General features: G+C 38.5%; 1 protein-coding gene across 1 annotated transcript; it reads left to right on the top strand.

Moving 5' to 3' along the window:
- The first annotated feature begins 1,053 nt into the window (after positions 1–1,053).
- eif2d (eukaryotic translation initiation factor 2D) lies at positions 1,054–12,965 on the top strand. Its single transcript, XM_034696353.1, has 15 exons — positions 1,054–1,316; positions 2,054–2,244; positions 2,329–2,412; positions 2,507–2,597; positions 2,683–2,790; positions 4,419–4,702; positions 5,046–5,163; positions 5,245–5,290; positions 5,386–5,492; positions 5,607–5,762; positions 8,195–8,284; positions 9,276–9,371; positions 10,352–10,472; positions 11,197–11,371; positions 11,477–12,965. The coding sequence occupies exons 1-15, from the start codon at positions 1,261–1,263 to the stop codon at positions 11,545–11,547; spliced, it is 1,794 nt and encodes a 597-aa protein (XP_034552244.1). The 5' UTR covers positions 1,054–1,260; the 3' UTR covers positions 11,548–12,965.
- The last annotated feature ends 11,157 nt before the right edge of the window (positions 12,966–24,122 follow it).

Below are 24,122 nucleotides of genomic sequence, written 5' to 3' on the forward strand. Positions count from 1 at the left end.
CCTTTCCTTTCTAACACCAGGCTGTAATCTTTATTTTTCTGTAAAAATTGGCTTTTTTGAATGGCAGAATGTATGACTTCCAGTGCCTCTGGAGCCAGTCTCAGGACACTTGAAGAACTGCAGTATTTAGCACTTCCTTATTGGCCTGAATTTGTAGAGACTGGAGGTAGCTGCTTGTTTCAGACTTAACCGCTTCACAACTGCAAGTAATGGCTCTGGCCTTGCCATCATGGTATTCACACACAGGCTGTTCTGCAGCTACACAGGTACACAAACACATACAATATTAATGGTAGGAGTTGCACCTCGAAAAAGGTTGAGAAACACTGATTGAAAAGGAACACTTCTGTTTCAGTATTGCTTATTAAGTCAGGGATGTCAGTTCGGACTGATTTATTAATATCTTACAATAATGGAGTTGTGCTAGGCTAAGTGACCAAGATAACAACAGGTAGGCTACATTTTATACTTACTCTAAAGCAGGAAGAGTGGGGTTTGTGGGTTTTGAACCTGACTCTTTTGGACTTCTGTAGGCAGTTTGACTGTCACAAATGCTAGAGCTCTTTGGGGCTTGATGTCAGGGTTAAAAAATGTGCAATTTAACTCCTACTGCAAATCTGCAGAGCCTGTGGCTGCAGCTTCACGACCTAAATTATGGGACTGCATTTATCCAGGACATGTGTAATGTTCCAACAGTTATGGTAAGGCTAGGGTTTAAAAGATGAGTTGCTTGCACACTAAAATGGCACTACTTGGTGAGCACAAGGCGGTTCTGTGGCAAACAACAAGGGGCTTAGAATGATGGTCCTAAATAAGCAGTCTCGGGGTCTGCAGATACATGCTACCCATTTCAGCTCTGTCTGCATACCTGTGTGCTTGGAGCGCTCGGTTTACAATTCCGATGGGCACTGTAAAGATGATTGCACAACTGTCTGTTATTCCCCCTGCCCTGGATGGTGAAATATTATTCATTACGATTGAGAACGGAGTAAACTGATCTCTCGTGTCTTTCTGTGTTATTGTTCAGCGGAACGAACGTTTAATCAAGTTGCCGCGACACAGTTTCCCACCGGAAATAAATATATGACGGACCAGTGAACCCAACGAGGAACAGCTGATTACTGTACAGCCATAACTAGACTAATATAAGCTTTTTTTTTTGGTGGAGTGAAATTTAAGAAATCTGTGTTGATGTAATGAAAATATTAACATTAACTCGGAGACAGACGTGCTTATTTGGTCGCAGTATTGTCTAAGAAGATGTTTGCAAGAGCAATTCGTGTCAAATCCAACACCGCAATCAAAGGATCAGACAGGTGAGTCACTGCTTCTGTCTTCTTCTATTTCAACCCAGACTCGTGTTTTTGCCATTTAAATGTTGCTCTCATTTCTCTTAATTTAAATGTGCCACAGTTCAGTAGAAACAAAACAAACCTTACATTTAATCAGTCAGAAAGCTGCTCAATAGCAGACACCTTTCACACTGGCATGTCAGATCAAAACGTCAGTAATGCTTGTTTCATGCTCCATGGTTGATTAAAAAAAGTCTGAAGTGTCTTACCCCTACAATGTTTTAGTTGTTGTTCAGTTTAGATAGCAATTCTGACTATTTATTTGATCCCAGTACTAAAGCTGAGCTGATTGGATCAGCCAGCTGTTAGTTGAGTATAACACTGGTTATAGAATCAAGACAAAAATAACACTTGAAATCAAGAAGAAATTGATCCTTGTTCCTGTGATGAGCAGACTGTAAATTAGAAAACCACAACCACAATAGAAAAATGCACGAGTTGCAATTTAGAATTCAGTAATTCCAGCCTGTGAAGCATTAAAGTAAGTCTATGACATTTGATATCATATCATTAGTAAATACTTAATCTATAAAATGCATATCTTCTGAATATCACTATTTATTCACTATTATATCAATCTGTACGGTGTCCTTGAGTGTCTAGTAAGGCGCCTTTAAAAAAAAAAGTATTGTTATTATTATTATTATTATTTTAAAGTCACCAAATGAGTGATGCCTTTGAATTGTTTTTCTTACTCAAAGGAGAAAGCTCAAAGCTGATTTGTCAGCAGCCTTTCCTTCATTGTCTGCTGATGACCTGTCTGAGTTGATCCCAAACAAGGAGGAATTAAACGTAGTCAAGATATATGCACATAAGGGAGATGCTGTGACACTGTATGTGCTTCATAAGAATCCCCTGTTCTTTGAACTGGAGAAACGTCTTTATCCAACAGGTAATTATCTGAAAATCAATTCACATTGAGAAGCACATTTATGTGACTCAGGTTAACATTGCATTGTAATTTTATCATTTTTAGTGTATGTACTCTGGCGTCATCCTGACCTCCTGCCAGCATTCAGGACATGGCCTCCTGTGCTTCAAAAAATGATTGGAGGAGCAGGTATCCATGTGTTTCCAAGAATAAGACCTGAACTTAAACTAAATACTGTACATTTGGACTGATATCAATTGATACATACTGATCTCTCCTGAAGATCTCATGCTGCCAGGTGTGGTGGTACCATCAAGTGGTCTCCCAGATGTGAAACAGGGTGACTGCTGTGCTGTTACGGTTGTGAGCAATAGGTAGGTAATGGTAAAAGATATGGAAAGACTCCTGACATGATTTTTACAGATTTAGGAGTGAAGCTGTTACTCTGGTGGATTGCAGGGCTCCTGTTGCAGTTGGGACTGCTTCTCTGTCAAGGGCAGACATGCACGGTGCTGGTATGAAAGGGAGAGGAGTTTGTGTTCTCCATACGTATATGGATCATCTCTGGTGAGTTGGTGCAAATACTTTTCTCATGTCCGTTGTTAAGTTTTGAAGCAAATTATCTTAGTTTTATACATTGAGTTGACACCAATGGACTTTCACAACAGTACATTTTCTTATTTTGATGCTAAAGCTAACTTACTTATTTCTCATTTCACTTTTGTTTGGTACCTTATAAATACTTTCATCTAATAACACAGTATGGCTTTACTGTCTCTCAGTGACTTCCTTGATTCGAAGTGAGTTGCCTCACAACCTCAAGGTGACGGTGACAAGAGACTAGAAAGTGAATGCTCCTCACCAAGAAATAGTAACATCATAAGATGTTTATTTCTGTACATTAGAGCAGTATGTTGCAGTGTTTGCACCAAGAGGCAACTTCCGGTCTCAAAATATGTGTTATGAACTGCAGTTCATCGAGCGTTCACTTGAGGCTGGCTGCAGAAACACCAGAAACCACATACACACCAATTCAAAAAGACGATCTTTGCAGCATTAATAAACATGTACAGGGGGTGAATTTGTTGCTAACGCAACAGTTCAGAAGATAGAAAGATTACCAGTTTTACTCATTTAAGGACATGACTGATTTGACTGACAGGTGGGAACACATAGCTGTTGGCTAGGAGGCTCAAACCCCGCCACTTTACGTCACACTAGCTTGACTGAAGTTAGGTTGAGTTCAGCATTTCCAATATGGCTCCCGACAACGATTGGCGTCAAAACAGCGTTCAGGGACAGATGGGTGACATCCCGGATGCTATGTCCATTATTATACAGTCTATGATTTATACAGCACTATGAAAAGCTAACCAGCCGCTGGCTAGAGTTCAGTGTCAAGCTTCTACTGTAACTCTCAGCAAGACAAAATAATTCGGTAACACTTTACAATAATGGAACAGTTAACAGTTATAGTGAAATAATGCCTAATTCATGTTGAAGTAATGCATGACTCATGATGAATTTCTGTATGAATTAATGATTATTTCCTGTTGTTCACCATGAACTCATGATCCTGTCACTATGACTTCATGTAATGACAACATGTTTAATACATCATTAGTTAAGGTATGGTAATTCACAGTTACTTCATACATCAGTTCATATATGACCAAATTTGCTGGACATACAAGTTTTTTTTTTAGGATAATTGCATATGATCAGTCTCACAGGCGGAATTTTGAAACGTCATATTCCTGAGAACAAACTGAATAGTGTGTGTGTATATATACATTACTGAATATATATATATATATATATATATATATATATATATATATATATATACATATATGTACATATATGTGTGTTTATATACTGTATGTATATATGTATACACACACACACTATTTAGTTTGTTCTCATACATAGGACGTTTCAAACTTCAGCCTGAGAGGCTGTTCATATGCAACTATCCTAAAAGAACTGTTCCATTGTTGTTCCAAGTGTTACCAATAATTCTAATAATACCTCCGAGTATGTTGATTTTTCATTTGAGATGACAGGAAATAATTCATCCCTCGCTAAATGTGTTTTATTACCAAGCTGGTTATGTTAACTGTTCAATTAACTTAAGCCCAAACTATGATTCAAAGTACAGCACTTAAAGTGAGTTATTTTTATGCACTTTTTAGGGCGTTTGGAGACAAGTCAGGTCCTCCTCTGTTACCAGATGCAGAGAGTGAAGGACAAGGGTTGAATGGAGAGGAATGTGAGGACGATGAAGAAGAGGAGGAAAAGGTTAAGAGTCGTGTGGAGGAGGAGCAGATTACTGGTGAACACTTCACAGATGAAGCCTGTTCTGGTGTTGAAGAGCTGAGTCTGGCTAAGGAGGAGGAGGAGGAGGAGGAGGAGGAGAAGGGTGAAAAGGACATTGAGGAAGAAGAGGGGAGCAAAGAGGATCAAAAAATGCCACAAGGTATTAGAATTATTCCCATCATAGCAGTCAAAATATTGGCCTTAACCGTAGACCTTAACTATTTAAAGTGGTATATTTTGAATTTAAGAACTTCTCCTTGGTTAATTCGCCATAGCTTAGCACACGCTCAGCTTTTAATGAGACTCAGCTTCAGTAAATACTGTTATCTCAAATTCAAATCGAATAAAGAAATCCACTACTAAATGGTTGCAGGGCTAGATTTTAGTGCTCTCTGGCTCTTTTTTGTGAACATGTGGTCGTGCTGTGTTTATTTTTTGATGTGGCAAATTGGGAGCATATTCAAAGAAAGGGATGTGACCTGGGTCATACCTTGATTTCACAGAGATAATGGATGCTCTGCTGTTGCAGTGTTTCCTCCATGCTCTCAAGAGCAAGGTGAAGAAGACAGAGCTCCCTCTGCTGACCAGTACTTTTCTTCGCATTCACATGTTCTCCTGCTGGTAAAGAAGGCTTCATCCTTTAAGAAATTTTGAAGCAACATATGTTTTATACTAAAAGTGTCTTGACATCTTTTGTTTCAGCCCAAGTGGAAAACAACTGGATATTAAGAAATCCAGTTATAAAAAGGTATATCAGATTTCCAGACTGTGACATTTGACACACATAAACGAACTAAGTTATAACTCAACAAGTAGCATTTATTCCATGTTTTTCTCCAACAGCTTTCCAAGTTTCTGCAGGCCATGCAGCAGAAACATAACCTTGTGCGAGTGAAAGAACTGACCAAGGGAGTGGAGAGCATTGTGGAAGTGGACTGGAAAAACCGAGAGTGAGCCAAGTCCTGCCTCAACTTAAAGAAATTCTTGGTTCGGATTCAAGAAATTCACAGCCCGCCCACATTCAGCCGTGTGCTTTTTCTTTTTATTGCATTAACTCTTTACAGACTGCGCTCCTTCCACGTCCCAGAGGAATTAGAGGAGGAAGCCGCTACAATGCAGGATGGTGGGGAAGGGGAAACTCCATACCATCCTCCTGAGATCACAACTCTGTACTCCGTGCCAGCTCGACTGGAGCCTCTCTTCCTGGATGCAAACAAGAGGTGTGTGTGTGTGTGTGTGTGTGTGTGTGTGTGTGTGTGTGTGTGTTTGTGTGTGTGTGTGTGTGTGTGTGTGTGTGTGTGTGTGTGTGTGTGTGTGTGTGTGTGTGTGTGTGTGTGTGTGTGTGTGTGTGTGTGTGTGTGTATATGTATGTGTGTGTGTGTGTGTATATGTATGTGTGTGTGTATTTGTGTGTTTTCCTAACCCTGGCTCTTGATGAATCCACATGTTTGCTCGGATCAGACAGCAGGGGAACATAGCAGGGAGAGTTGAAGCTTGTGTGTCAGCAAGCACCCACGAGTTGCTAAAAGATACTAAATCCCCAGCAGCTCCAGGAGCTCTGTTATGTAGCTGAACTAGACCCCTGACCTCATTGGGAAGAGATGAGATAATATTCTCATGACACAAGTCACACAACTCTCAATCTAAGGCTGTTTTTCATCAACCCTTGAGTTTAACCATTTATTTCACTGCCAGTTTTTTCTCAATAGGAATTTGAAAATGTATATCTCAGACTCATATTCACTTTACCACATACTGTACAGCCACAATCTTTTCTGCAATTATGAAATGTTGCACTCTGTGGCATTAGTGACAGAAAGGAGTGTATATGCCGTTGACTTGCTTTGTTCTCAGAGCCCATTTCAGTGAGTCATAGTTGAAAAAGGTTTTGTGTTTTATTACCCCGACATGTGAGAATGTTCTGCATGCCTATCGTTGAATTTTGTCATGCTTCCCATATATTTATCATGGTAACTTTTCCATTCAGTATATCTGTAGCTACATGTTACCTTCAATTACCTTGGGATCACACTGCTACATAAACACAGTTTCCCACCCAGAACATCTCCAAATGCCGCCAGCAAAGCATTCAAAGAGATCACCACCCCCAGCCTCAGCTCTACCAAGGCTTAATTCAATCCATGACACTGTTCTGCTCCCCTTGTTTGTCTCCATGCTGTCTGTTTTCAGCAGGAACAATTTGTCCTCTATCATAAACTCTGGTTCCAACATAATTAGTCTACTAACCCCTAAACTCAGTAAACCCCACTGACTCAGCCAATTCTGTGTTCAGTAATTAAAGCTGGGGTTGGTAGTCAGATTTAGATCCACTTTTTGTTATACTGGTAAAAATTATCTTTATGTCCTGATGGCAATCAATACATGATGTGTTCTTAAAAAAGAGTGAAAAAAACCTACTATCTACAGCCAGAGTAAACCTGGGAAAACACAAACCAATCCCTGCCATCAGGAGCCAAATTATGAAACCAATCAAATCCCGTCCTGCTGTTCTGCCCGCCTCCTGCGCGTACATTTCATGTTTGTTTGTGTTTTTAACTTTCACTATGATAATGTTTTGGTCTTTTCTTACCGCTGAGTGGTCGAATCAGTGGCGCTCGTGCATGTGAGCGGGGGTGTCGTTTTAGAGGAGCTCAGAGGTGAGGGGGGGAGAGGTTAGATGGAGTCCTGAGGATATGCTACATTCAAATTCATGCTAGTTTTCCGTGACCACCAACCCTGGCTTTAAACTATGTTAAAACTTCAAACGGAGAATGGCGCATACCTTTAGAAATAGGGAAGGGATCAAAGTTCCTTCAAGAATGTCTTATGAAGTTGCTTAATTTCTGTGAAAAAGCAGGCTCCTCTTTTTCCCAAATACTGAAGGCTCTTTTTTCATGCCTTTGCTGAGAGGTTACGACAGGGCAATTTGAGTAAAACACAAGGTTCTTGTCCTTTAAGAAAGGATGAGCGCTAGCACCACTATGCCCTCTACTGATACATTCAGTAGCCTACCACATGGTTCCTTGTGTCCCTCAAAGCCCGAGATAGATCCAACAAAGGGGCAGCGAGAGCTAGCACATCACTGGGGTTATCAAGCGTGCACCATGCTCCACTGATGTTTCATTCAGTTAGGTCCATGACCACGCAGAGAGGTCAAATAAAGGATAGAGTAGGAGACTGTGAAGAGAGAGTGAGGAATGACATGTTGCAGAGGACCTCAGGCCAGAATCGACCCACGGACAATAGCCTCTGTTCATGAGGCGCGGGATTTAACCAATGAGATAAACCAGTGTCCCCCAAATACTTGTTAAAGTCTTAATACAAGTCTGGAAAGCACTGTAAATAGCTTTGTTTACATAACGGAGTCTAGCTTTATTGTATCTGCTTAGTTTTGTCTGTTGCAAATTTCCATTTAGAGGCAGCCATTGAAAATTAGCTTTGCCTATAAATCAATAACGTTACGTGGAAGTAATTAATTCAGCATTGTTTTTCCTATAAAGATAACCATCAATTCCACATACACTGCATGTCTTTGTCTTTTATATCCGTTGCATTTAATTCATTAACATTTCAGAAACGGCTAAGCTGAAGATTCCTTGGTAAGACATGTTTTATTTATTCTAGCATTTTGTGTGCTTTGGTGTCTCCATAGGAAAGGGATGATACTGCAGCCTGCTGAAGTGAGACATATTGTCACAGAGTACGTGAAGAACAATGAGCTGGTTGATGAAAATAATAAGAAGTAAGTAGATGCTTCACTTCTCTGAGAAGAAATTCAAGTCCTGCAGAATGTGTTGTTTAAACCAGGGGTTCCCAAACTTTCAGCCTCTGTCCCTCAACGATTTAATGTGGCTTCATTTGGCTGGTCTGCAGAAAATGACCCTACCTATATGAGCATGTGGCTGTGTTTCCTGTGCCGTTATGAATTAACCTGCTGCTACTGATGCTTTTGATAATTAACTGTTCACTAACCATAAACTTATGAGTCATCTGGCAACAAGAAAAGCAGAAAACTCATTACATTTTCTATTTTCAAGGTTTTATTTCAAGTTTAGCTACTAGTTTTGTCGATATTTTTTACTACTATAGGTAAAATGTACTAATTTTAGATAACTTGTTTTAAAAAAACATTCTGGAAGACATCTAACAACCCCACATTTGTGTCTCGCAACCCACCCATGGGGTCTCAACCCATCATTTGGGAACCCCTGCTCTAAACCCAAAGATACCACAACTGATTATCATTGTTCCTGGCACCAGAGTAAATGAATGAATTTCCATTTCTCAATCAAACCCTTCATGCTAGACAGCTGACACAAGATAAGGAAGTAACCAAACGACACAGAGTGCACATACTTCAGTTCGACTTTGATGGTGACCAGCTGTTTCCTTTTATAAATGGATGTAGTTGTAAAGAGAAGCCTTAAAAGCCCACTGAACAAATACAGGGCTGACCCCGGACCATGTGATGTGAAATAATTGGTTAAAATGCTAAAATGTGACTCTCATGTTTCTTTTTAGGTCATGAAAATCGTGCATGTTCTTATGTGAAACTAACTGATATTGATTGATTGGAGAAATTAAATCAAATCTGCCCTGCAACATGAAGGCAGATCTTATTAAATTTCTCATGTTCCGCTGCAGCATGTACCCTGTTTTAGGACATAAAATGTTCCGTTTTAAGTTTTCTTGTTCAACACAAGTTGCTTCCATGCTTTTTCTCATCCTATCAGTTTTGTAACCATAAACCCGACTCTGTGCGACTGCTTACTGGAGAAATCTGAGTACCAGGAGGTAGATTCTCTCAAGTGGGATGACCTCTTTAGCAGGTAAAGCCTTTTTTGCTGTCTTAATTTGTTGTCTTAAAATATCTTGTGCATGCTAAAATATTAAGACATAACACACCATAGTGACAAACTAGATGGATTAATCTTGTAAGTTATCATAACATGTGTCAGTCTGGTAATACCACTAATGCTATCATTGTGGCAGTCTGTGCAGGAGGAGACAGAAGCATAGATGCAGTGTAAAATAAGCATCCAAATGTAAATCGGTAATCAAAATTTCATCTTAAAACAATGTTTTAGCTGCTCTGAAGTCTAATGATCCCAACAACTTGTTTGTAAATGATGCTGATAAAACAGTCTTTTATGGTTTTAGTTGATTTTACCTTAAGTTAGATCTAGTTTACTCAGTGTTCAGACTGAGTGACAAATACCCAGTTGATCTATGTATTTCTTGAAGAGTAATTGATCAATATTCATGTGTTGCCTTTAAACAACATCAGTATTTTTTTCTTCTTTATATGTGACTGTTTGTGCACTGATTTTTGCACTGTGGCCCACAACGTGTCAGATCTTCTACTGTCCGAAAGGTCAAGTCTTAAATTGAAGTAGAAGTCACTCTCGTGGCAAGGCAAGTCTGTAGCTCCTCTGTAGGTGCTGCCAGCACTGACTGCCAAGAAAAGCTAAATAACAGCTTTGAGGGTAAAGGTATACAACATAGAGACCACAGAGCTGTGATTTGTTAACTTTCCTTGCAGAACATGCCGTTAGAGAAGGAAACATGGAGCAAGCTGAAGACACCATGGGCGTCTTTTTCCCCTCTCTGTAAACACAAGACTAACCAGAAACATAATTTTTGTTCTTTGTTCTCTGTGCGACAGTCAGTTAAATAGTGAAAAATAGATTTAGAAGAATTTGATAGATCAACGACAGATGGTTTGGACATGATAGACAGAGTAGCTTGAGAATAACATAGGCACCTTAAGTTCTCAGGCAGATTATATACCACTTGCTCATTTTTACAGGACTCTGGGAAGAATGCAGGAGTGCTATGAAGTTGTATACCCTGGTCAAGCACCCATAAGAAAAAAGGGCCACATTGAGCCCATAGACATCGCTGTGGCCTCTCGAGGCTCCAATAAGAAGGTAACAGCTTCCTCTACTATAACCCTCACATTGCAAGCTGTCGTCAGCAGGGATTTCTTCTTCTTTTTTCAACTTATCCGAGTTTAACAACACAAAGAGGCCACTCCGTGGAGCTGCTCTTTGGCATGGACATGGAACCATGCCAGCTTTTGCTGATCTGCACTTAACTCAAAGTACAGCCGAGGCAAAAAGGCATGTAAGTTTTGCAAACAGCTGATATGGAACCATGATTTGTTTCAAATGAATATCAAGGTAAACATGAAGACTGTCAAAAAAAGAAGGTTTCATATTTTAGTTTTAAACAGAAACGTAGAATTCATGATGATGCAAGATGGAAAAACCAGGGCATTGCTAAAAATCCTGTGCTACATTCCATGCCCAACAAGTCAACAAGTTGTTCAGCTGCTCAAGGCTCGAAAGTGTTAGACCAATAAACTGCTCTAGAGCCACACTACTTGTGAGGCAATAAAAATGTGACAATGATAAATTGGCTGATATCTGAAGGGAGCCGATTTGAACCATTGAAAATATAAACCTGTCATTACCTGTTTCTGTAAAATAACAGAGACACTGTTTCTACATGACATCATCACCATCTGTTGCATCATGTTACTTATTACCTGACATACAAAGAGCAGAGACCAGCAGTGAGTTTATGTCAGCTCATCTGCCAGTCAGGCTTTTAACTGCTCTGGTTTTAATAGTTTCCATATTCTCCCCCTAGGTGACCCTCATAAAGAACCTTGAAGTATACGGTTTGGATCCGGCAGTTGTGGCCACTGCTTTGCAGCGCCGAGTCCAGGCCAGCTCAGTCTTACAGCCAATCCCTGGATCCAAGGACAAAGTCCTGGTCCAGATCCAAGGCAACCAGATTCACCAAGCTGGCAATTTACTGCTAGGTTTGAACCTTAATTATTATTTAGAGTGAGTTTCAAATTGTTTGTGTCAATGTCCTTATTTGTGTAACTAAATGAAGTTTATCTTGTTTTTCATCTTAATTTCAGATCATTATCAAATTCCTCGAAAGTACATTCAAGGAATTGACAAAGCTCCCAAAGGTGGCAAGAAGAAATAACATTTCAGCCCAGGATACAAATCATTCACTGTCCTTCAGCTGCTTTACTGTAACACAACAACAACAAATTATTTGTGTAATAATGTTGATTTACTGTCATCCTCTGGAGGTTGATGATAAAAGAAGTCTTTGTTGCTGGTTTGATTTGATTTGAGAATTTTGAAAGTCAAGGTACTGATTGTATCTTTGAGGTAATTTGTCCCTGTTGGTAAAGAAATCTCACTTAATTGTCTTAAAATGTCAACATGTTGAACTTTAAATTCAAACCTAAAGAAAAAAAACGAAAACATGTTCAGTGGTAAAAGCAGAGTGAGATGAGGACTGAGTTAGGGTTTGGCATGTCGGTAATTAGGATGGGGAAACTTCAGGTCTTGTTAGGTCATGTTTTCAGGTCCAGATACATGGTGTTATTTCAACACATAAAAATAAAAGTAACAAAAACTTGGTTCAAACAAGCCTGTATTTTGTGGGATAATAATAAAAACTCAAACCTAAGGAATAAACCACACCAAAGGATATTTCATATTTCTTCTTTTTGTGCTTCTCCATATTTCTTCAGTCTTATTTGTTTTTAAGAGATGGACTTAACTTTTACTGAGGCTGTGTGCAATTATGCAGCCTCAGCTATGTTGAGGTTGAGTCTCTGCCACAACCAGTCTGTTGTCTTGTCCGCAAACGTGCATTCAGAGTATTTACCAAGTTTTTTGTGTTTTTTAGGTTGACAGTTAAAAGAAGGAGTTTAAACCACTCTGTGTTTTCTCGAAGATGTATCCTTTGCTCAGCTCCTATAGCTCACATGAGATTACAAGAGTGAATAAAGACATTAGGTGGCCTGAGTCTCCCTCAATTCACTGTGCATTCAAGCCTAATAAACAGGACAGATTAGTGATGTTTTTTTAGTTTGTTAATTTCTTAATCTATGGCTGACAGTTTCCGAAAATACACTGGAATCTGAAATAAGATAAGGATAAGGCGGTAGAGCATGGGTCTTAATCAAGTTATGTTGTTAGTTTGTCTGATTTGGAAACCATCCACTGTTGTGCATATCCAGAAAGATGCAGCTGATTTCTTAGGAGCTCCAACCATTCTTGGGGGATAGATTAACAGACTGGCACGAGAAAGTGTCTAGTCAACTGTACTCCAGTTGCCAGAACTCCAAATTTGAAAATTTCGCGATCTGACTGTTTTCAACTTTGTGCCAGCTTCTACTGATTTTTGTGCAATTTTCTTTTTGAATGGAGGACCTCATTCTAGGGATCCATTTGTATTCTCCAAAAGTTCCTTAATGTGCTTGCTGTGAAACAGGTGCTTGTCAGTCTTGCCAGTAGCAAATTATTACCAGCAGTACAGATCTGAGTTTTTCTCAGATCATTGCTCCATGCTTTTCTACCGTTTAATAAAGATTGAACAAATATAGACCTGTGGATATTAGTCAATCTGCAAACTTAGTGGAGGAGTTGGACCTAAAACTGTGTTCAGAGAGTACAGTTATGGACTTAGGAAGCTAGACTGGAAAGCGATGTAGAACCGCTCCACATTACCTCAGAGCCACGCTACCAGTATGGCTTACAATTAGGGTTGCAATGGGGTGGAAAATTTCCGGTAAATTTCAATGGGAAGTTAAACTGGGGAATTTTGGCAATATTCCAAATTGGAAACTTTCCATGGAAATTATGGGAATTAACTGGGAAGTGAGGGTAATTTAATGGAAAGGTATCATATCCAAGCATAAATATTTGCTTTGTTATAAGCAGACATCCATCCTAAATAATACAATTAAAACAGATTTATTTGTAAGTAGAACTTTATTAAGTGTTAAATATTTTATTTAACAATCAGTTCTTTCATTAAAGAACAAAAACATGAATGTTGAGTTAAATATTACTCATCCCCCCGATCCAACCAATTCAAAAATTAACAAAAATGCAATCCCAACAAAGTCCCATTCAAAATGTTAAATGAAAAGAGACGCTCTCCCTCCAACAAAGTACCATTCAACATGCAAATAAAAAAGCATCTTCCCTCAAGCCTAGCCTCTGCAGGATTCTAGAAATCATCTATACATATGATGGAGGAATAGCATAAATATTCAAGTCAGTATTATGCTAAAATACATTTTCCCCAACTATATTTAAGTTCTCTATTAAGATCCAAACTCCAATTTAGTAAATTCCTGGTTTATTCCCATTTATTCCCATAGAAAGTTTTCAACTTTGAAAATTCCCGGTATTTTGCAACCCTACTTAAAACCAATTTATGAATAGTTTGATAATACATGTGGGAAGTGGATGTTTTCCAATGAACAATAAACCTGTGCGTGCTCTCACTACAAATCTTTGTAAACCTTTGGCTTTTCTGTACTGCAGAACCTCGTTACTTATCTGTACCAAGTAATGCTGACATACTGTGTGATACCGACCACCCATTTAAAAGGTCTAAAAAACATAGTCTGAAAAGGCATGGTGTGAAGTGAACTAAGTGTGTTCGCCCACTTTTTGCAAGATAAGTCATGCACTGAGTGAAGCATAGACACAAAGAAGTTGAATTAAGCGTGTTTTGGGCTTATCACAAACCAGAACCAATCAGTGTGTTTGCTCTTGTTCTCTCTGTAAGCCAGGTGCACCTGCAGGCTGGCATATTAGTATTTACACAGCAGATTCCAGCTTCTCTCTCTGTCCAGGGGGTTTCCTGTCTATCACCCTATAACTGCTGGGATAGGCTCCAGCTCCCCCACAACCCCAAATGGGATAAGTAGTATAGATAATGAAAGGATGGATTTCAGTCTTCTACTTAACTACACCAGGCTTGAGTTGGCACATTTCATTTATTTTCTTCTATTTTGTACCTACAAATACTGAAAAGACATACAAGTTACTGTATTATATATGTTGATGCATGGATTGTTGTTATACTCCCTGAAGAAATTCTTCTGTGCAGCAGAAAGTTTCAGTGACTTTCCAAATGTGCTGTGTTTCCTGCTCCTTTATGAATTAACCTACTGCTACTGATGCTTTTGATAATTAACTGTTCACTAACACTAAACTTAGGAGTCATCTGGCAAAAAAAGGCAGAAAACTCATTTAATTTTGTTTTCAAGGTTTTATTTCAAGTTTAGCTACTTTTTATGTTGATGTTTTTTTTTTACAATAAATTGGTAAAATGTACTATTTTTAGATAACTTTTGTCATCCAACTTTTTTTTTTGCATTTTTTTCAGTATTTCTTTGTTCATCACAAGTTAACCAATTACATATAAGTAATACAAAACCAACAAAGAGAAGAAAAATAAATAAATACAAAAAAATACTAATAATAAACATAATAATAATAAAAAACAGTAAAAACAAAAAGGAAGATAAACATTAGAAAACAAGGTAATAACAAAAAAGAATAATAATAATACATGTTTTTAGATCACTTAAAAAAAAAACATCTCTCGACTCCCCGTTTGTGTCTCGCGATTCCCCAGGGGGTCCCGACCCAGACTCTGGGACCCCTGTACTACACCCCAGGGTCTTAACACGATTTCTTCCATTCTTCTACAGCTTGATAATATTTTTTCACACATTTTCTGTCGGATTGGTTTATTTCTATAAGTATTGGCTGGCAAAAAATACCTTGTTGAGAATTTTCAGACCATAGGCTACAGTTATTTGATGTGGTCTTTAGAAGATTACATAGCCTGTGTTGGATCACAGTCATCCAGGTCATGATAATTCAAAGTTAAAGTGAAAAGGAAACTGGACTTCTGCTACAGTGCCTTTTGCTTCAGACTCTATACGCTCAGTGATTCAAAGCTTCCATGTCAGACTCTACAAACAGGAGCTGTGCTGACCAGAATCCAGTACAGGTAATACACTGTGCGTCAAGCACCTCATGCAACCCCACTTAAATAGATCCACACAATCCCTTTAATCTTATTTGTTACAGAAAAAGCCTATAAAGCAAACCTTGTTCTTTAATGTTACCTGCAGCACTCTAGAAAAAAGTGACTATTTTGTCTTTACCTTGGCAAACCCTATTACATGAGATTGTTTACTTGTCAGCTTCAAAAATTAAACCAAACGAGCTAAATCCCCAAACTAAACAAAGTCAGAAAGCAGCTAAGGGAAGCTAAGGTGAAAAAATAATCAACCTTGTGGTCATGAGCATCCACTTCAGCACTCAAGTTTCCTAGAAGGGTCCCATTTATTCTTTCGATACCTCAAACTGCTAGATTTGTTTTAACTCAGTGGGACCAACAGAGTAATGAGATCTGAGTCTGAACATAAATAAGGATCCTGATTCGATAAGCTGGAGTTTCTTTCTAATTTACTCTAAAGTGATGCAGCTGGAAGTCGTCGTTCCCCCCCCCCCCCACACACACACACACACACACACACGCTGAACGCTTATGACCTCTGAAACCTACTGAGCATATGACCGGCACTATGTAAGCTAAGCAAAGAAAACCCTCCCTTCATTCAACCTTCAAAATATTCAAACTCCAACCCTTTTCTGTTGAGATCAATTACTGTATGGAATGCAGCAAAGAGTTCTGACAGGGATCAAAATTGAGACATTATGATTGGTGTGGTTTTCATTTGAGCTTTTTCAGCCACATGGATTCCCTTTATCCTTGCCAATGTGAAAAAAAGCATTATCGTTGTCCATGTGTTTGTGCTAACCGAAAATTAGGACATCATCCAGTTTGACTAAAACTAAGTGAACTGAAAATGTACATTCAGATACATACATAAGTTAAACCAACGTAAATGTTTTGGCTAGTAGTTGTAAGTCAGGGATGAGCCAAAGTCAGCATGATTTGCATCAGCTTTGCAATAACACTATAGTTGATCATTGGGGGGAAAAACTGCACTACTGCATACTTTCCAGCCAATGCAACGCTGTATTTTCTTGTTCTATACCAGCTGTGCACAAGTTGTTCTCTGAATCATCTGTCCGTCTGCTCCTGGAAACCTTTCCAAAAGCCTTTCACTGCTGACTTTCAAAGAGGCCTGACAGGTAAAGCATTATTTAACTTGATGTTATACTGGGATGTTACTGTTGAGTGCATTATGCACTGACATACATGCAGATTAACAGTCTCTCCTGGAGAAGGAAATCACTCCTCAGTTCCACAAGCTAGCCGCTCCGTGCAGATGCTCCATCTGCTCGCTTGTTGTAGACTTTTCGGCTCTGCTTTGTGTTACATCAATTTGTCTCTGTGTTTTGTTAAACGCAAGTATTTTCAGTGTCTCTTAAGCTAAACTGTACTGATACTTGCAGCATATGCAACGGGTTACTCTATTTTCAAGTCCAATTGCTCTGATGACTGATCATTTATTCCAGTTTCTCAGGTTAGGAAGTGGAATTTTCAACTTCGATTTGTTTAGTGCTCATGTCATAATGTAAAAACAAAGCAGATGATACAAAAAGGTGCATTGTATTATATTGCTCAGATCCAACTCTTCCTGGAAAGTAAATAACAGATAAGACTTAATAGAATGCTTTAGGTTACACATCAAGAACTAATTGATGGGCAACGTTTATGAAACGTGTATTTACTGTTACTGCCATTAAAAGGAAACTAAGTCAGTGGCCTTTGGCTCTTGTAAAGCAACCTTTTTTCGAATTACCCTTTGCTAATTTTATTGAAGAAAACCAGATAAAAGATTGACATAACTCTGCACTAGATTTCAAATAACAATTGGGCAGCATTGCAGACTTGTGTAATCTTCTTTATTTCAGTCAGTGTTGATGTAATGCAGCAGGGTAGCATATTCCGCCAACACTTCAGTACAAAGCTCTTGCCAGGAAGCATTAGCTAAACTTGTTGCTTATCTTCACTTTGCTAAATTAACAAAGTGGGGTGCAAAGTTGCTAAATTCCAAAGCCATGAAGTTTAGCATCTTTCAAGCTACAGTCAAGAAAAACATCTGGCTCATGACCTAGCTTATTTTTTTACATAAGAAATTGTTATTGCATATCAAAACAATATAAATATATTCCACATAATAATATGTACAAGATATGTACATTATTGAGCTTTAGAGGTGTTAGCCTATGTTTTTTCTACATTCTTACAGAGCCATACAGCTTTTCCTCCTGCTCTTATACTTGACCTAGCTAAATGTCTCCATTCCCTAGCATCACACTGTATGAGCAGACATCAATAAAAGCAACAGTCTAACTGATCACCAGTATTTTCATTGGTCTGTGGGTGTTTAAGGACTTCACAGCAGAGGATTGTGTTTGATCAAATAGAAGAAACATTTGAGATTGAGGGATCCAAGAGAAAGAAAACACCTCCAGACACATGCTGCTTGCTACAGTAGATGTGGTGATATGTTCCTGTGGAAACCAGGGCTCCATTTTCTGCTCTCTACAGAGGCAGAGGACTCATCTAGAGGATTTCATGTCTCTGGCTGCAAAAAGGGTCATCTAATAATTCACATGAACTGGCTCCTTCCCATTCTACCCACAGCGTCTTGGCACTACTAAGCTAAGCATGCAGCAGGGGACCCTTCTCCTCCCTACTGCCGCCCACTGAGGAGATATGAGTTTACTGAAGCTGTGCCAACAACACTGCACAAAAATATGACTGTGATTACTGTGTGATGCAGAGGTTACATAAGGCTGTAAGCCAGTCATTAGGAAAGATGTTTTAAACATTTCTAAAATCTGTATTTGGCACGCGCCAGTCTGTTAGTAAATGATGTTTGTAGCTGTGGTGGCATTTTGTTGCAGCAGATTATCTCAGTTTCACCTTTCCTTTTACAGTAAAGCCATCGCACGTATGCCTGCAGACCTTCTTTTGCTATCTTTAAAAACCTCTGCTATTATTTTTAAGTGCCTCCAATACTTTAAAAGTGACACCCAACCATTTGCATCACACACTATAATGAGGACTAAATGTTCACAGATACAATCATATATATGTTTTTGGTCTGTGCTGCATGAGTTGTTGTTTTCAACCAGTGTTTTTTGTTTTTGTTTTTTGTTCTTGTGTTGAACCAGTTACTCTACTTGGATAGGTCTCAGTTTAGATAACAGACTTGCTGATTGCATAACTGATATGTGGCGATGCTTCTTTTGTGCTTACGTCACGAATACTGAGGTCGTTGTGTATCACTGCTGCTCCAATTTACAGCTGAGAGGATGAGAAACCAAATTGATTTGGACATCGTTATAGAAATATTAATCTGGTTCATCTGTTTTTGGTCTATCCTCACCAGAAGCATGTTATGTTTTCATAATATGTGATAATCTGCCGACAGTGTGATCATGTTGTTCATGAAATTGATATAAAGGAATTTAAATGGTAGACAAGTGTTATTTTTATTATATTTATCTTCATCATTTCCCTTTGCTGATGAAATTATAGCATTTCAGCTTCGCTGCCCGGCTTTTGTGGCTTGATATGAAACAACACAGTGATGGAAAATCCCTCAGGAATTTCTCTCACGGTATTGCTGCATACTAGGTTATGATAGCTGTGAATCGAAACAATCCTTCCAGATGTGCGTAGTCAAACCAGGGCTCCATCATGAGGGTGGAACAGTAAAACCTCAAGGCAGACAATCACAAGAGGCAGATGTCAAACAAGACAGAAAAATACCCCAGACTGAACCACTGAAAAGAAGACATGGCATTGAAGTGTAATGGGGCTGAGCTGGGACTAAGCTCAGAGCTTACTTTATGACAAATCATTAGAATCAAAAGATGAAAATAATCAGCAGTGATTAGCCAGGGAACTTACACACACTCAGTCTGTGTCTCCATCTGTTGGTCAGCAGCCAGCACAGCAGGAACACGTCACAGATCAAATCTGGGAAGCAGGGAAGCATTGGCACATAAAGGGTTACATTCCAACAGGCCTGAACCTGGCCTGAGCGGTAATAGAGTCAGGCCTGCATAAATGCCCTTTGAAGAAATCATGTCTTTGATCTGTGGCCGATAGGTTACAGTGGGAACATCTGAGGCTGCAATTTGAAGAATTGAGGTGTTCACTTAAACCCTGTGACGCTCACAGATCGTGTTTATTGCAGTATTTGTTTGTATACTGCAGTATGGTGCATATTTTACTGACATCAAAACAAAAAGCAACACTGAAGTCAAAATTAAAGGGAATCCACGGCCCCCTGGGTACACTACATTAAGTTGTTGTGTTCCAAGAGCATGTAGTGGTGTACGTAATGCAATCTAAGTTGAAAAATTAGTAAGCTTGGGTTTTAAATATTATATAGAGAACGCCTGCTTACAGTAATGGTTCAACAGATTGAGATATATGTGCATTTGCTTCCTTGCTGAGAAGTTAGATGAGAACATCATACTTACATCATTTCTGCTCATTAAATAGAGTGTTCATTAATGTTCCCCAGATGTCAGCTTATTATCTTCACATGACTACATTAGGAGGAATAACCTAAGGGAGGGGGTTTTTCATGTTTAAATGGGAAGTACATTATAATACCTGGGTCAGTATGTTAATATATCCCCTTACGGATAACAGCCTTCTGGTCGTGTAGGCCTTCAGACCTACTCCATAAAACTTAAAAGATAACACTTGCCAGTTTCTGACAAAATAAGTGAACATTTGACCCAGCGATGATCCCGTGTCATGATTTAGCCAGCAATAGGAGGATTTAAGTGTTCCCAGACCTCTATGTTCCCAACCTTAATGTCCTCCTAAAATAACATGATAAGGAGATAATAAAAAAGGCTTTATGTCTTCAGAAATGATTGCCCATATGTCAAATGTCCAATGTATGTTTCCTCTGTAATTATGTTGACATAGCCCAGCGACAGCTTAAGAACCACCCTTTGAAACCTAAGCCGTCATATTTGTGTGCAGCCAGACACAAATGTAAGCCAAGTATAGTTGAACGCACTGTAACCCTTCAAAATGCCTTTGAAACATCAATCTTCATTCTTCTGTAGTTTGAATATTGATTATAGCAGTTAGCAAACTTTAATATTTATAGTGAACTTATGAAATAATGAAATATAGGGATGTTCCCACTAGCAGCCCGTTTTCTGATTTTAGTTTAGCAAAAACAAAGATCGGATGCCTCAATTTCAAAATGCTATCAAAAAGTAAATTTCCATTTGTGCTTTTACGATCTAAAAGGCTCGCTATTTCCTCCATTATTCAGTCTTGGTGATAAGCTAAGCCAATGAGCTACAGACTCTAGTTTTGTTTTTGTTTTACTGACATAAGAGTGGTGTCCATCTTATCAATCAACTCTAAGAAAAGAGCAATGAAATGTATCTATCAAGATCCAGGGATAAAAAGTTTCATGGTGGCTCTACAGTGTGTCCCTTCATTCAAAGCTCAACACTACCATTGATCAAAAAGTGAGAGTATTTTTCTGTCTCCCGCCAGTATTGTTGTTCTAACAATACATGTTATTTAACTGACCTACAAAGAGGCAATGACCCCTGAATTTAAGGATACATAGAGTGAACTCAGGAGATGCTGCTGCCAGTCTCTGATCCATCAGACAAGCTACAGTACGTCATCATCCTGAGAGGATTTCACTGCTAAAAAAGGATTACACCATTTGACATTTTCCCCGACCAAAACTGCTTAACCACTTTGATTAGAGACCCAGAAAAAATATCTATTTATGATAGAACAGAAGATCAATTCAGAGTATTTTAGGGTATTTTTGTTGTCATGGGTGTGGCGTGGCTGAAGCATGAAGATATAGAAGTTTATTTGAGGAGACAGATGCTGCACTGCTGCATTAAACATAATATAAATGATATCTCATTGTCTTTATATATGATTTAAACAATGCTGTCTCCTAAAAGTTGTTGCATCTAAGATAAGATAAGATAAAATACTCCTTTATTCGTCCCACAACGGGGAAACTTATGAAGTTACAGCAGCAAACAAGAAGGTGTACAGTACAAGAATAATGTATAGAGAAAAAATATTCAGCAGAGACGACAGATTGGCCATAATTCTCCTGTCAGCCACCACCTCCACAGGGTCCAGGACTGAGCTGGCCTTCTTCACCAGTTAGTTCAGTCTTGCTCTCCTGTATCCTGTCCGCCCACAGCAGGTAAATATATAATACACGTAATACTTAACTGCTTTCCAAACCAAATTGTGTTGGAAAATGTTTCTTGTTGCATAAGAGGTGTATAATATAAACACCATTTACAGAAAAGGACTTGATGGGGCGGCTGTGGCTCAGTGGTAGAGTTGGTCGTCTCTCAATCGGAAGGTCAGGGGTTTGATCCAAGGTCTGCTGTCCAAAGGACAGAGTATAATTGGGCAAGATACTTAACCCGAAACTGCCCCCGGTGGCTGTGCCATTGGTGTGTGAATGGGATTAGTTAATACTAATGGGCTCTTTACATAGCAGAGTTTGCAACCAGTATACAAATGTAGTGTGAATGGAGGTAATGTAAAAGTGCTTTGAATGGTCAAAGGTTAGAGAAAGCTCTATATATAACACAGTCTGCTTAACATTCACCATTTACTTGATCCACCCTTGTAAATGACACAAATTGAGAGAATTTAAACAATAATATAAAGAAAAACTACTTCAGATATGTTTTCATTTTGATATATAGATCCTTTTTCGTATGCATTCATGGGCCGTACTTTAAATTAGGTCTATACTGTCTTCTGCATGGCACCATTGAAATACAGTTCACCTCACCAGTTTGTTTCAACATTGTGATTTGACATGGAGTATCCACGTTACAATTATAAATATTAATATAAAAGTAACATTTAAAATTGAATTGCATTGGAAGTCTATTGTATGGTTCACATTTTGTTCACTTTAAGGGGACAAGAAACCATGAATTGATCCCTCCCTCCAACTTGAAATGTTCAAATTTAAAAAAAAAAAGTGAAGCAACTTTATGACAAATTTTAAATCCATTTAACTCCCTCATTATATCAATACTATAGAGCAGTTTCTTGAAAATGTCAACCTTCAAACAGATGTCTGCCCAGTATTTCTTTAAATATTTCTATTCGGTAATTGTTTATGACAACTGTTTCCATCTGTGGCTCCCAGCATGTGAGTGAATATATTGATTTGTTCCAGATGTTGCCGACTTAAAGTCTTCTTTAAACTCTTCCTTACGGTTCAACCCCTGCTTAGTTATAATCTCACGAGTCTCTACAGGATTTTCTTATCATCATATTTATGTTTTTTATTTATGTTATTTGTTTTCTTTTTTAGTACAAGCAATATATCTATACCATTTTGGAACATGTTATCTCATTCCTTTCAGAAAACTAAATTGAGAAGCAGTGTACTGAAAAACAGAGTCTGAACATTCTGAAAAGTCAAATGTAAAACTGCCAGAGGTCAGAAAAGTTCAAATCTCAAAATGAAGAAGCAAACCTATAACTATATTAGACATATCTACAAAAAATGCTATCAAACTGATGACACACTAATGTAATTACTGGCTATATCAAAATGTATGTGAAAAATCACAGTGCGTTCTTTCAAAGAGATTTAGTGGCACCTTTTTTTAAAGCCTTCTCGATACTTTTATGCACAATCCATACTGTCAATACAATGACCCCCCAGGTTTATTGAGCCCTCAGGCACCTCTTGTAAAACCCCAGTGATAGAGATCAAACTGAGGTCAATGAGGGGGACAAACCATTAGAATAAAAAGGCTTACATAAAAAGACTCAAAAAAGCAAACAGAGAATTGTTGGCATTTGTGAAATTGCATCAGCCAAATAGATTCGATGGTGAAGGCTCACACTGAACTGCTACCAGAAGATTAAAATATAGGATTTGACACTTGGATGTAAGAGTCAGATTTAAAGTGCTGCAAAAAATGTGCCCATAAGTTTATCTTTATACGCACATATACAATATATACTGTATATATTTTATATATTTCATAAAACTACTTTAACTTTGATGTCTCTGCTACTTATGCTAATGCAGGTTTTTAGAAGCTGCCCTGTCCATTACATTTTCATGCATTATCAGTTTTACTGGATACACAAAGCCATTCAGTGAGAGGCAGATGATTTCTATGAGGACGATATTTCAGTAAGTCTGAATTAGCAGTGAAATGGAAATACAGCAATATTCACAGCTGCAGTTATAGCAGTGACACGTTGCCTATATCAAGGGGATGCTGAATCGCCATCAGTCAAGATGAGGTGTCATGATAGGGAAAAATAGAGCAGAGAGTTCCATGCAATGTGCAGAAAATATGTATGTGTAATGATGTAACTACAAAAGAACAAAAGGTACTGTCATGGGTTGCTTTTGTTTTATGTTTTCTTTGTGGTGTCATAGCTTTTATTTCCAGGTTTCACTTTGTGTGTTTCTTTGATTTGTGTTCTGTGTATCATCTGTTGCCATTCTTCTGTGTTAAGTGTTTTGTCTTGTTGCTATGTGTTTTCCTGTGGTCTTGAGGTAGTTTTCATTGTTTTATTCTGTAGAATATTCTTGTGTTAAGTTTTGTTGTTACTGCCTGTGTTTCCCACCTTTGTGATTGTCTTCAACTGTGCCTTGTTGTCCTCACCTGTGTGTCCTTACTTGTTACCCAGTGTGTCAATTTAGTCTCTGGCTGTTTTTCGAAACCACCTAC

Source organism: Notolabrus celidotus, chromosome 11, assembly GCF_009762535.1.
Source record: "Notolabrus celidotus isolate fNotCel1 chromosome 11, fNotCel1.pri, whole genome shotgun sequence".
Lineage (NCBI taxonomy): Eukaryota > Metazoa > Chordata > Actinopteri > Labriformes > Labridae > Notolabrus > Notolabrus celidotus.